This window comes from Natator depressus, chromosome 10, assembly GCF_965152275.1.
Source record: "Natator depressus isolate rNatDep1 chromosome 10, rNatDep2.hap1, whole genome shotgun sequence".
In the NCBI taxonomy this organism is placed as follows: Eukaryota; Metazoa; Chordata; order Testudines; family Cheloniidae; genus Natator; species Natator depressus.
Genome location: NC_134243.1, coordinates 80005158 through 80018580, shown reverse-complemented (window position 1 = coordinate 80018580; position 13423 = coordinate 80005158). Strand labels below are relative to the sequence as shown.

Here is a 13423-nt window from a genome sequence, read left to right as displayed (position 1 = left end):
ACACGGCACCCTGCTGGGGAGCCAGGGTCAAGGCTTGAACTTGGACCCTTGCTCCAAACAAAGGCTCAGCCCGCGCCTTTGCCCTTCTGCGTCAAGGGAGCTGACTGGTAACGGGGGAGCTGAGCTGTAAGAGCTCTGGCAATGCAAAGCACCCTCCTCTTTCGCTAACTTCAGAAGGAGCTAGCGTGCTCAGAATCTCCCAGGATCAGACTCTGTGAGCTGCACTGTGTCCTTCCCGGATGTGTGATCAGGGAGATGCTGATGGTCCCACTAAGCTGTAGGAGAATAGAAGGAGCAGATTCCCTATAATCAGTGTGGGGAAGGCAGGGGAATTCCATGTAATAATTATTGGGCTACAGAACATTCCTGCTGGGGCCTGGGGGAGGGGAGGGGGAAAGAACAGGACCATGTTAGGCAGAAATAATGCTCAGCAAATGGATGAATGAAGTGCAATGCCTGGGGGTAAACTCTGTCCTAATATCCCCTCACTCCCAATACCCAGTGTTCTCCTGTGGGTCAACAACCTGGCACACCCAAGGCAAGTCCCCACAGCAGCCCGCTGGGAGTCTGGGGAAGCCCTAAAATGGAGGCAAGGTGGACAGCTGAAAAAATGAGTTCTTAGCTGTGTACCGCACAAGTGGTATCATAAGATTAAAAAACCTGGAAGCGGTTTTCCTGGCTAGTTTCTTCACTCATAAGAAGAAACAGAAGGCACAGGCTCACAATGGATATACCTGAGAATGAGATTTTTCCTTTCAAACAGTGTAAGGAGTAACAATCCTGCATTGTATTATTAATTCCGTGTGTTGGGTAATAGTTAGATTTCATGGTGCTTTATGCTGGAGGTCAGTGTCATTAAGGGAAAGATCTCCTCCTCCCCACCCGGGACTTGAACTGATTAGATCTTTTTTTTTTTTTTTTTTTTTCCCCTGCCTCAGGATTCTGCGACACCTTCAATATTGACACCAAAAGGCCCCGAATCATACCAGGCTCTAAAGAAGCGTACTTTGGCTACACCGTGCAACAGCATGAAATCGCTGGGAAGAAATGGTAAGTGAGTGCCTCTTGTCACTGTGGCCTAGCAAGAGGAAGGGGAGCCATTCTCTTAAAGCCAGTCTATGCAAAACTCTGTAAACTCGCTCCATCTCGCTAACGGCGTTGCCTCAGAGAAGGCAGCTTTGTGACTTGCTGTTCTGAGAGGGACTACGAGGCAAATTCTGCTCTCCCTTACGCTGGTGTAAAGCTTTGACCTTCCCTAGCGCCTTCCATCTGAGGCGCTCCAAGTGTGATTCACATGACAGGTTCTGTCAGAGAGAGAGTTTGTTTCCCTTCCATAGAAGCTGATGGGTGTCGAGTTTCCAGGTCCTGCTGCTGCCTGTCATGTGTACATGGCACTGACATTCGAGATGTGCAGCACCTGGCTGCTTCCATTCCCATGAGCATTTCCTTCGATCCTCAGGTGGGCTCACACCTCCGGGGGGTTCTCTTTGAGTTTCAGAGTCTGGGACTCAGAGGGAAAACTCTAAAGCCTGGCTTCTGGTCAGAACTGTCAAGTTTTACCTAGTTTCCACCCAAATGCACATCGGCCAGGATACTTTGGGTCGGGTGTGAAAGATGAAACTTGGGTGAAATTTTTATCTGGCTTTAGGTTTCCTGGTGAAAAGTTTCACGCCTAGCCAAGGCTGGAAAATGCGAGGACTGCCCAGGATAATACGATGATTCACCAGATGTTAGAGACGTCATTTAGTGCACGGCTAGAAGGCACTCAGATATTACAGCAATGAGGGTGGTATGGGAACCTATTCAATGTCCCAAAACTTCATTAACGCCGAGTTAAGGTTGCCCAGGGGTGCCTAGCGCTCCTCCAGAATAGCGGACCTTAAATCTCTGAAAACCAGGATATGAAGAATTTATGGTACAGGCCTCCTCCATTTCCCCCCACCCCAATCCCCAAACTCCCTCTACTATGTCTCTTCCCCCCCCCCCATTCCTCCCACCCGTTTCCTACCATTTCCCTTAATCCCCTTCCCTACCACTCATCCTTATTTATCCCATTCCCCTCGCCACAGCCCGAAGCCCCCTCTCCCCTCCCATCCCTGGACCCTTCCAAACGCCACACCCCTGTACAGCTCCCACACCCCAACACATTCTCCTCCAGTGCCCCTCCATATTCCTTTGATTTGCACCAAAAAGTTATAAGACTCTGAACAGGTTAGGAGCAGCTCATGTTGGCAGGGGGTGGGTGTCTCTATGTACTAGGTCACCGGGGACTTGCTTTCCTTTGATCGCACTGTCCAATTGCTCAGGAAAGAGGATGACTTTATCCTAACTGCTTACTGGAGTTTTTCTCCTTGCCTGTATTGAAGTTTAATGTTCATTTCCTTGACAATGCTTCGAAAGGGAAATCTGAGTCTGTGTGTGGATTTTAAACTGTCGCTCTGATTATGTCACCGTGAGCCACCCGAATACCGTGCCAACAGACTGCCTGGACACGCGCGCTTCAACAGGGCCCTAATCTTGCTGCGTGCGCACAGCCCGCTCTTTTTGGCCTTTCGCTTTGGTACCTGCCAACCCAGAGTGACACCCCTTGCCTTTACTCGCTTTTTGAGCCAACTGGAAAGGGGCTGTGCACCAGCTGAGCTAAGACCCAAGCAATTGAGATCAGTTTGGGGAGGATCGGAGCCATAATTTGTGCTTTAGGTGTATGCAAAAAAGGTGGTGATGATAAAAGAAAGATGATTTTGTAAAAGGCGGGGTTGGGGCTGTATCTTAAGAGCCCCTTGTTCAAATCGGACCACTGACCCTATCTGGCACCTCCGTGAGGCCCAGCACATTTCAAGACAATCCTCATCAGCATGTGAATTTTAGAGCATTTATAATAGCCTACAGCCAAACAGAAAATGACTCTCAACCTTAACCAAAGCAGAGAGAGTGCTCTACTATTCTAGAGAATAAACCAGACCATACAGCGTATTGTCCTGCTGCTTTCTGGGACTCGTAGCCCAGCTATGCTTGGTGCTCCTCTCCCAGACGCTGCTCTCTGTCCCATTCTGAAGATGCCCACACCCGAGGAGATCACAGTCAGTGTGTGCGTACGAGCTGGGGCAGCCAGCAGTTTGTGCAGAAAGTTTGCAGGGTGCAATGGGGAGGTGTCTAGTGACTAGATAAAGATCTGAGGCTTTGGATCTAAATGCTCAGTCATTTCTATGTGTGAGGGTGGCTTTGTGCACACTTTCACCATGTTCATGTTGGGCTTTGCTGTCTCAGTCTGGGATGACTACTCTGATTTATTAAGATATTCACATGTGAGAAAACCCACCAGATGAAAAGTCCTTCCTGTGGCCCCCAGATCTTCAGAGAACCCGAGGGAATTATCTCTTTAGTCTCTTTAGAGGCACACGTTCTCCCTTACAGTGTGGCCTCACATGCCGTAGAGTTGGTGTAGTGGCTTTTAGGCCTCCCCCACTGCTGTTCTCATGTTCTGCCATTCCCTCACTCTGCTGCAATATGGCTCAGTGGCTTCTTTTCCTTGTGAGTTAATGAGAGGTTCTGATTTAACCTTGGATTCCCCAGCTTTTGTCATCACAGCCTTAACATATTTAGATGCAGTTTCTTTTCTGTTTAATTTAAGGTTCGTGATCTTCCCAGACAGGCTGTCCTGTGGTGAATGACGAGTCTGGCTGGATTTATGCCCTGATTGCCCTGAAGCCAAAGGGATGGCGTGTTTTCTCCCAATTAGTACCATATACTGCTTTAGTTAGAGATAACTGCTGGGGGCTGGAGACTTATTAGAAACAGCAAAGGGTGACTCCGTGGTCACAAGAGACCAGCCATAGGAGTACATGGTGGATCAGAGCTCAGGGCCACTGCTTATGACGGCCAGAACTCCTAGCTGTGATTCTTCTGAGATGTTTGCAGTTATATAAAGCATGGGTGTTTCCACGCTGGCCTCTGGTTTTGCTCACCCTACAGGAGGGGATTGAATTCTGAGATTCAGAGAATGTAGATTGACGTTCCTGTGAGAGCCGGCATTTAGGGACTGGTTTGAAAGGAGAATGGAAGCACTATTATGCATTCACTGTTGCCAATTGAAAAGGAAAGTATAGGTATTTAACGGTGCCCTGTAAACTTAAAACTCTTGGCTGAGCCTTTCAAAACTGGGTGCCTGTATTTAAGACCTAGGTATTTTCCTACTGCTTACATGGGACCACCAGAATTCCCCAAATTACATTTGGCCCTAGCTCTACATTTTCAAAAATAACTAATGTTTTTTGTGTGTGTGCGCCCAACTTGAGACTCCTTATGGGGTGTGTCTTTCAGGGGGTGGGAGCTCAGCACTTCCTGAAAACCAGGCCCCTTTAAGGCATCTCAACCTGGGCAAAACCACTTTTGCAAATCTGGGCACCCATGTAAGCAGCCTGATGTTCAGAAGTGCTGTGTGCCCCCAGTTCCCCTTGACATTAACTGGATTGCTGGGCGTTGAGCCCCTCTGTTGATGAGAGTCCACCTTCTTTCCATGACGCCTGTCGGCCTGTCTTCCCTCTCCTTTGGGTCACTTTATCTATTTTGGAAAGACAGAAGAAATCCTCTTATATCCCAGTATCAATGTGTGGAGACCTGTGGTTTCCATCTGAGGTGGCAGATACTTCTATTGCAGGATTTTGGTGGCTGGCATTCCAAGTGCCACATTTAAAAAGCTCATCCACTGCATCCATCTGCCAGCAAAGCCAGTGCAAACAAATGAACAAAGAAATGAGAGTTGCCAGCTATTTCTGTTTACTAAGAATTAACGTTTCACTCGTCAAATTCCTTGTGGCTCAGGGAACAGCGATGCAGCTAAGGAACCTGCTAAATCAACACCAACTGTTATTCAGCACGTCTATTAATCATACATTTTTAAAATTAAACATGTGGGGAAAGAATAAACTGCATTCCCCAAATGCCACTGAATTGGGGATTTCACTGCCATTTGCAATTGTTTGGATTATTTCTTCCCCTCTAGGAGCAGCCAGGAACACTTCTCCTCATTAAACAAGAAAGAATGAAAGAGAGGATACTTGTATCCACACACAGATCTCCTTATTGGGATGTAAATGTTGATATTTGCCTCCACGATGGTCTTTCCCCAACATTTTGGGGAACAAAAGACCCTCTGTATGCATGCTCACGGAAAAGCCAATAAAATGAGGAGCAAGCATAACTCGCTCAATAAATTGTGAATTATTTCCTGACTATTCATCTTGCTCGGGTAGAGGAATAGGTAGGAATTGGCCATGTTAGAGTAACATTTTCTGTGCCCAGCACCTTCTGGTAGAACTTTGGTCCAACATGGCAATAGCCCCTTTTCTGTCATGATTCAAAATGCCACCAGCGTTTACATGTGAACTAGATCATACAGCCTTGAGTTAGGCTTGGATCAGAATTTCCTGATGATTGGAGTGTCCAGAATCCAAATCTTTCTCCTCGTGCCAATCTCTAATATAGCCAAAGCTGAGTATGAATCACAGTGCATGGTGTATTTCTCCCATCTGATCTCCTGTGGTAGGTGAGCCAGCAATTCTAATAAAACTTACAACCATAATCAATCTCAGGCAGGCTAAAGCAGTAATTTCTGCCTGCTAAGGCAGCATATCTCTGGCAACGTTGATCTTTAATCACAATTAAAGTCTTCAATCCTGTTTTACATCCGCATGATACACTGCTAGCAATTGCAACTCTGACTGCTCCTGATTGCAGCACTCAGTCGCTGTCGAGTGTACCACTAACACCTTGGCAACAGATACAGCAGGCGCATTGGTATGTAAAAGCGATACACATCTGGTTTACAATGGCCTGAAGTAAGATACTTGTGTTCTACCATTTGCTGGTCAACTAGCCTAAGTCATGCCAGCTGCCTTGTGGTGTACGTGGCGGGCGAGAGCTAGGATGAAGTATCTGTTTTCTGTCAAGTTTGTCCTCACTGGAGATAGTCACAATTTTTCTAGCTTTTATTTTAAGGCCCGAAGGAACCACTGTGATCTTCTAGTCCAACCTCCTGTCTAACACAGGCCACAAAACGTCACTTCCTAACTTCTGTCTGAACCAGCTAGAGTGGATCATTTTAGAAGAATGTCCAGTCTCTATTTAAAGACTTTAAGGGACAGAGAATCCACCCTACCCCTTGGTGTGTCCCTGGACTGTTTGCCCAGCCGAGTCACTCCATCATGCCCCCGTCCTCACCCCAAAGGGGTTGTAGCCAGCTGAACTGCAGGTGGGGCCAGGGCCCTGACCCTAGCTGGGCACCTAGCAGAGGCCCAGGGCTCAGCGTAGACCATGTTTATCAGTTCCAGGTTTAAATGCTGCTGCTTGGCATGTTCTCTCCAGTGCCCCAAGGCCTGCCTCTGCCCTGAACAGATGGAATTCATCGGCAGGTGCTACATCTGTTCTCCCTCCCTGTCAGCCTCCAAAGGGCAGGGTTTAGCCCATGGTGTTTATCTGTCTGAAGGAGCTAGCGGCTATGTGGTGAAAAAGGGTCAATGTGTGATATAGAAGCAGGCTCTCCCTGGCAGAAACTCGTGATTTCGCTTTGCTTCTAAAGCAAACGGCAACGTGCTTCACACCGATGTATGTCTTGAAACCACGGGGAGACTACAGCCGGCGTCGAACACAGCTGCTCGCTTACTGAGCAGAACATTGCCTTGAGAGCACTTGAGGCCAGTGTTCTGGGATCTGCACCAGCAGCTTATTGGTCTTTGGGTGGAGTTTCAGGTATTGGTTCTGACCTGGGCCTGGCTTACCTGAAGGATTGCCTCCCTCCTTGGTGGTGAGCAGCTGCACTCAAGCTGGATCCCCTGTTATAAAAGAAAAGGGGCAGCTGGCAGGGTGTTCTCTGTGAGGGCTCTGGGACTTGCCCCTATCCCCCAGTCCAAAACTGCCTGAACTTAGTGACTTAGCTCAATACAAAAAACACCTATTTGAGAGGGGTTTTTGGAGGGGCTGAGGGCCTATGTTCTGGATGATGAAGGGGGTAGATGGCTGGCTGAGTTCCTGTGGCATCTGTGACTTCACTGTTTCTGAGATTTAGTGAAAGGGCCAGATTCTCATATTGGTGTATGACAACCCTCCCCGCCCCCCTTGCACTGAGCGCATGCACTTGGGGATTTGAGAGCCAAAAGGGTGTGCACACTTTCCTGTATTCCCACTCACAATCAGAACCTTAAACTAACATAGCAGAGTTAATTTTTAAGGGGGTATCATCCCAGCCACCTGTTTTGCAAGTGCAATTTTTGCACCCACAAGTGACTGTCGGTGAAAATGATGTATTCCAATATTGCCTGAGGTGGCAGCCCATCAGGTAGCTAGCTAGAGAGGTAAGTGTTATCATGTGTTGTTAATAAGGAATTATTAATCTTCTTGTTTGCAGAAACTGCTTCCTCTTTGAAGGCTTAAATTAGCTAATTTTAGCACTCAGTAAAGTTGTGCAGTCTGTTATCCCACAGAAAAGTCCTTTGGCAACTGGATGGTAGAACAATTCTGCTAGGCAGCTGGCTCAAATCAAGCCTCCACTGATGGTGACCAGAAGTCATTGCCATCTGATGGCTGTGTGTGAAATGAGCTGTGTATCTTAGTTCATTTCCTAGAGAGCAGAGATCACATCACAAAATCGGGGCAACTGCCACAAAATTGGCATCCTTAGTTGTAGCCTAGGCAGAGAAGTCAAGAGCCAGGCATGGAAGAAGAAAGATCCTGTGACCCCTACAGGTCTTTCCTCAAGGGCAGGACTGAGGCACAGAGACAAGTTGACTTGGCGGGGGGGAAGGGGGAGTCTCCATTTTCCAGGGCTGCTAATCTGACGTCTTTCACAAGCACTGCCTTCTCACTTATAGAGACACCTGCTGTGGGATAATAGATGAAATACTGTATTTGCGAGGACCTGATCCCAAGCCCATAGCAGTCAATGGCAGTCTTTGCACTGATGTCTGTGATCTTTGATTTAGGCCCTAATAGACGTTTGGTTTCTGCAAAGAGTTTTCTGATGGGTTGGTTCTGAGCTCAGGGACTTGAAGCTGCAGGTCTCAGAATTAGATAAGGAAGAGTAAATAAGATGCATTTCCTTTAGCTTCCTTTCCCCGTTTGCTTTGGACACAATCCTTTTTTGAAAATCCTCACTTTGATCTTAAAAGTACATGCCACCCCTAGCAAACTGTACTGTAACAGAATGCAGAGGGCATCCATGTGTGTGGCAATCCAGATGTTAATTAGATACATAGCATATTGCTCCAAGCTGATGTGCCAAACTGCTCCTCAAGCAATGTTCCTCATCTGACTGTACGCGGGAAAGACTACGACGACTGCTGGAAAAATCCACCATGGGTGGCAACTACAGAGAAAATCATTTAACTTTAAAAATCTCTTCTTCAGGGGTAACCCTGGTGTATTGGGGGGGGAAGAGGGTATTTTAGCAGAGCCTGCCTACTGTCCTGTTCAGATATTAAGAAGCTTGAAAGAAGAATACCGTCTGCAAGAAAAGTTAGTAAGGCTCTTTCTCCAGGGGGAGCTCCACTTCTACCCTTGGATGCATGGCCCTTGTTCCTATAGGGGTCACATTCTATCTCATGAAGTCAGTTGTTCCTAAGTAATTTACGCACTGCACTGAGTCTACGGCTGTATTTTGTAATTGTTCTACCACTGGCTACCATCTCATAACACAAGAAAAGTTCCTGTCTTCAGAGTTCCTACTCTCCAACTGGGTATTTATGATGACTAAATGTCCAGTCCCTGGTAACCTGCCCCTGTCTTTGCAAACTCTTCCTTTGCAAATAACAGCCTCCCTCGTGCAGTTGCTTAGCCGGGTTCATAGAGTATAGTGCACGTCTCTCAGCTCTCTCATTCTCTGGCAGAGGCTGGGTCCGGCTCTTTGTTCACATGGACAAAATGAAGCAATTTACACTCATTTCAGCAGCCATTTTGTCTCAAGGTTTTACTTATCAAAAAACTCCAGGCTTTTGCCTGTTGGGGTTGAGAAGTATGATAATAAATGAGCCATTAGTTGCTTAAAGCCTCAGACCTGTAAGTGAAAGACCAGTTGTTTGCTGATTATAAGGACTGATTTTTCTTACCCCCGCCCCCGCCCTCAAGAGGTTTTTATCCTTGATCTCTCTTTGTGCAATAGAAGGTCTGTGACATTCCCCAGGGTGAACTGCTGTGTCCCCTTAGCTCTCCAGCCTGGAAAGCCTTTAACACGGCTTTGCTAGCGAACACCAACCCTGCAGAGTCCTCCCAGCTGAGTACATGAATGCTACGCCCAGCCATACATGAATAGATACAGGGTGACACCCGCATATCCCACAGTCCCAGCCTTGCCCCTCAGAAATACGTGTCTTGTACTGTTCAGTAGCTCACTGGACGGTACAAGCTCATTATTTTAGTCTGTCATTCCAACAAAGGGTAATAAATACACCAGCCTTGTTGACCTGAGTAGAGATGTCCCAAACACTTCAGTCAAACACACTGGTTTAGATAAAGCAGTAAAACAAGTTTATTAACTAGAGAAAGATAGATTTTAAGTGATTTACAAGTGATAAGGCATTAAATTCAGAGCTGGTTACAAAAGAAATAAAAATATAAACATGCAAGCTAATTCCTAAATTTATCACAGCTAATAAATTTAAATAAAAAGCAAATAGGTTTCTCTTACCCAAAAACTTTCAGTAATCTGTACTGGCTGCAAAAACCTGCAGGCCAGGAACACTGCCCCCAGTTCAGTGATGAACCATTTGTCTTTCAAGTGATCTTGCTGCCGTGAGTAGAGATGGGGAGGAGAGATGAGGAGGAGGTCTCTGTCTCTCCGTTTTATAACCACCTCCTCACTTTGAGGATTACCCCCCGCCCCCGCTCACTTGGGAGTAGGCAAAACAGTCCCCTGTGCACATGAGATTCAAAATGTCTTTCAGGTGAATTGCAAATTTCTTTGTTTACAGTCTCCCCTGTTGGCAAATGGTTGTTTCAGCAGTTAATAGTTTTCTAACACCTGTGGTCAGTTCTTTGCTGTCTCTGAGGAGCTAGTCTGGGGGCGTTACCCAGAATTGCAACATATTTCAGTAACGAACATATAGTAAAATCTCATAGCTTTACACAGTGTTGTTACACACTTTTTAACAGGACAATGATGTTCAGCAGATTATAAGTTTCAAATGATACCTCACAAGGCATACTTTATGCAAAATATATCCTAAATGTACAAAAGTGGTGAACATGGGGTACAGGGTGTCACAAGGTCCTTGTAGACTGATAGAGAATGTTTCCTTGATTTTTTTTTCAATATAAGGGCATATCGAGTGGGGTCCCACAGGGGTCAGTTCTGGGTCCAGTTCTGTTCAATATATTCATCAATGATTTAGATAATGACACGGAGAGAGAGAGAGAGAGTAAAGTTTGTGGACAATACCAAACTGGGAGGGCTTGCAAGTGCTTTGGAGTATCGGATTAAAATTCAAAATGATCTGGACAAACTGGAGAAATGTCTGAAGTAAATAGGATGAAATTCAATAAGGACAAATGCAAAGTACTCCACTTAGGAAGGACCAATCTTTTGCACACATACAAAATGGGGAATGACTGCCTAGGAAGGAGTGCTGCAGAAAGGGATCTGGGGGTCATAGTGGACCACAAGCTAAATATGAGTCAACAGTGTAACACTGTTGCAAAAAAAGCGAACATCATTCTGGGACGTATTAGCCCAGGGGTGGCCAACCTGGGGCTCCAGAGCTGCATGCGGCTCTTCAGAAGTTAATATGCAGCTCCTTGCATAGGCACCTACTCCAGGGCTGGAGCTACAGGCGCCAACTTTCCTCTGCTTACCCCAAGGCCCTTGCCCTTCCCGCCTCCTCTCCTGAACCTGCTGCGCCCTTGCTCCTTCCCCCTCTCCCCCAGAGGCTCCTGTACACTGTAAAACAGCTGATTGCAGCAGGCAGGAGGCACGGGGGGGTGGGGGGAGGGAAAGTGCTGACTGTCAGGGCTGGAGGTGCTGGGGGTGGTGGGCTGATGGGGGCTGCTGATGTATTACTGTGGCTCTTAGGCAATGGACATTGGTAAATTCTGGCTCCTTCTCAGGCTCCCCTGTATTAGCAGGAGTGTTGTAAGCAAGACACGAGAAGTAATTCTTCCGCTCTGCTCCAGGCTAATTAGATCTCAACTGGAGCATTGTGTCCCGTTCTGGGCACCACATTTCAGGAAAGATGTGGACAAATTGGAAAAAGTCTAGAGGAAAGTAACAAAAATGATTAAAGATCTAGAAAACATGATCTATGCGGGAAGATTGAAAAAATTGGTTTGTTTAGTCTGGAGAAGAGAAGACTGAGAGGGGACATAACAGTTTTCAAGTATATAAAAGGTTGTTACAAGTTGGAGAGAGAAAAATTGCTCTTCTTAAACTCTCAGGATACGACAAGAAGCAATGGGCTTAAATTGCAGCAAGGGCGGTTTAGGTTGGACATTAGGAAAAACTTCCTAACTGTCAGGATGGTTAAGCACTGGATTAAATTGCCTAGGGAGGTTGTGGAATCTCCATCATTGGGGATTTTTAAGAGCAGGTTAGACAAACACCTGTCAGGGATGGTCTAGATAATGCCATGAGTGCAGGGAATGGATTAGATGACCTCTCAAGATCCCCTCCCGTCCTATGATTCTATGATAATCATTTTATAGCCATTAATAGTTCATGATTTTTAGGTCTTGACCCAGTGCCCACTGAAATCAGTGGAACGACTACCAGTCACTTTGTCTCAGGTCAGGAACTGGAGTGAGCAGGATAGCAGGCAACAAGGGGTTCAAGGCAGGGGCAGGACAGAGGCAAGGCTGGGTACCGGGCATGGGCAGCAGGCACAGTGGTGGGCATGAGCCCTGAGCAGCCACCAAACTGCTGCTGCTGGCCCCTGCAGCCAATCAGGAGGCATGGCCAACTGGGCTGCCTGCTGCAGGCCACCTGTACTCCTGAGGCGGCCTGGAGATTAGACTTGCTACTGGCCCCGAGTCCTGACCTCCAACCCTTGAGACAGTTTGGTTTCTTAGCACTTGTTTCCAGTTCACTGCGGGTCTAGAACGTTTGTCGTAGTGAATTATGTACTTATGTGGTTCTTGATGAATTAATAAACTACTGATTGGTTATGAATAACCAAGTGTCCTGGTGTGAGAAATACTGTCTAAAGCAAATGTAGACCTGGAAAGAACCTCACACTAAAATTAGTAAGATAGGGCTCCCTGGACTCGATCCATTTTATCCAGTATTGGCTACAACACTTACCAAACTGGCAAATGTAGTTGATTAGATTTCAGTTTTAAAATCTAACTGGGACCATGGCAAAGTCATTAAATTGGTCCCTATTCATGCTTACATGATTCCTTCACACTCACCCAGACATGCCAAACCTGCGAAAAAAATGCAGAAATTGGGCTTATTTTTGGCTTAATTGGCTTGTGAGTTGCTTGTTGGCTAGTTTTTGGCTTTTATCTTGTTGTTTGTTCGGCTTGTAGCTTGTTGTAGCTTGTTGCTTCTTTTTTTTGATTGGCTCCTGGCAAGCAGGGGCAAGGGTGCACTGCAGGCCCACCACAGTCCCAGACTGCAGGCCGGGGGATCTAGTCACATAGAGTGTTGGTATTCTTCGGGATTGGCTTGTTTTGGCCTTGTTTTGAAATGGGATTAGCTTGATTTTTGGCTTACTGTGAAAGTCGGGGTGCTTATTTACCAAATGAAAGTTGGCAATTGTGCATTTACCTCTCTTTCAGGGGTGATAGTTACCTGCCTTGCACCTCATGTAGTTACTTCCAAGCAGTGTGGGGATGACTGGGGCACTCTGGAGGTATAAAGTGGCATATACTGCCAATTGAAATGTAATTTTACTTATGCTTCCAGGCCATCACCTATAGCATCATGAAGGAATTTTCACCGCATGTATCCAATGATTCAGTAAAGCTACTCCATGTTCCTCAAGCCAACATCCAGTGTCTGCTTCTTTCCATGTCTTTGCAAGAATATAAATGGATATCCTGAGGCAAGATAAATAGGCAAAGGTATTTTTATTAAAAAAAAAACAAAAAACCACCATGAGTCACTCTGGTTAAAATATAAATCACTGACCAAACAAAGTGGCCATAGCATAAAACCGGCAGGCACACTGTAGAGGAACCCTATTATGTGATTGATAATAATGGTGTAGGACCTCAACTGGCAGGAGGCAGATGAAATGGAAATGATGAAATGCAACCACAGCTTGCTGGCGAGGCGGAAACCAGACATTTGTTCCTCAACAACAGCCTCCAAAAGGTTCCATGAAATCTGCTGAAAGGAAAAGGGGTGCCAGGAAACAAAATGACAACCTCAAAAATGCAAGACTATCTAGGAGCAATTGCTATAACAACACTCCCAAAACTTTGCTGCCAAATACCA

At 46.3% G+C, this 13423-nt stretch overlaps 1 protein-coding gene across 1 annotated transcript in view; it reads left to right on the top strand.

The window, feature by feature from the left end:
* ITGA11 (integrin subunit alpha 11) overlaps window positions 1–13423 on the top strand; it is a 151946-nt gene that overhangs the window by 20364 nt on the left and 118159 nt on the right. Inside the window, exon 2 of the mRNA XM_074966615.1 lies at window positions 939–1050. Within this exon, the coding sequence (XP_074822716.1) occupies window positions 939–1050 (112 nt within the window). The remainder of the gene's footprint in view (window positions 1–938; window positions 1051–13423) is intronic.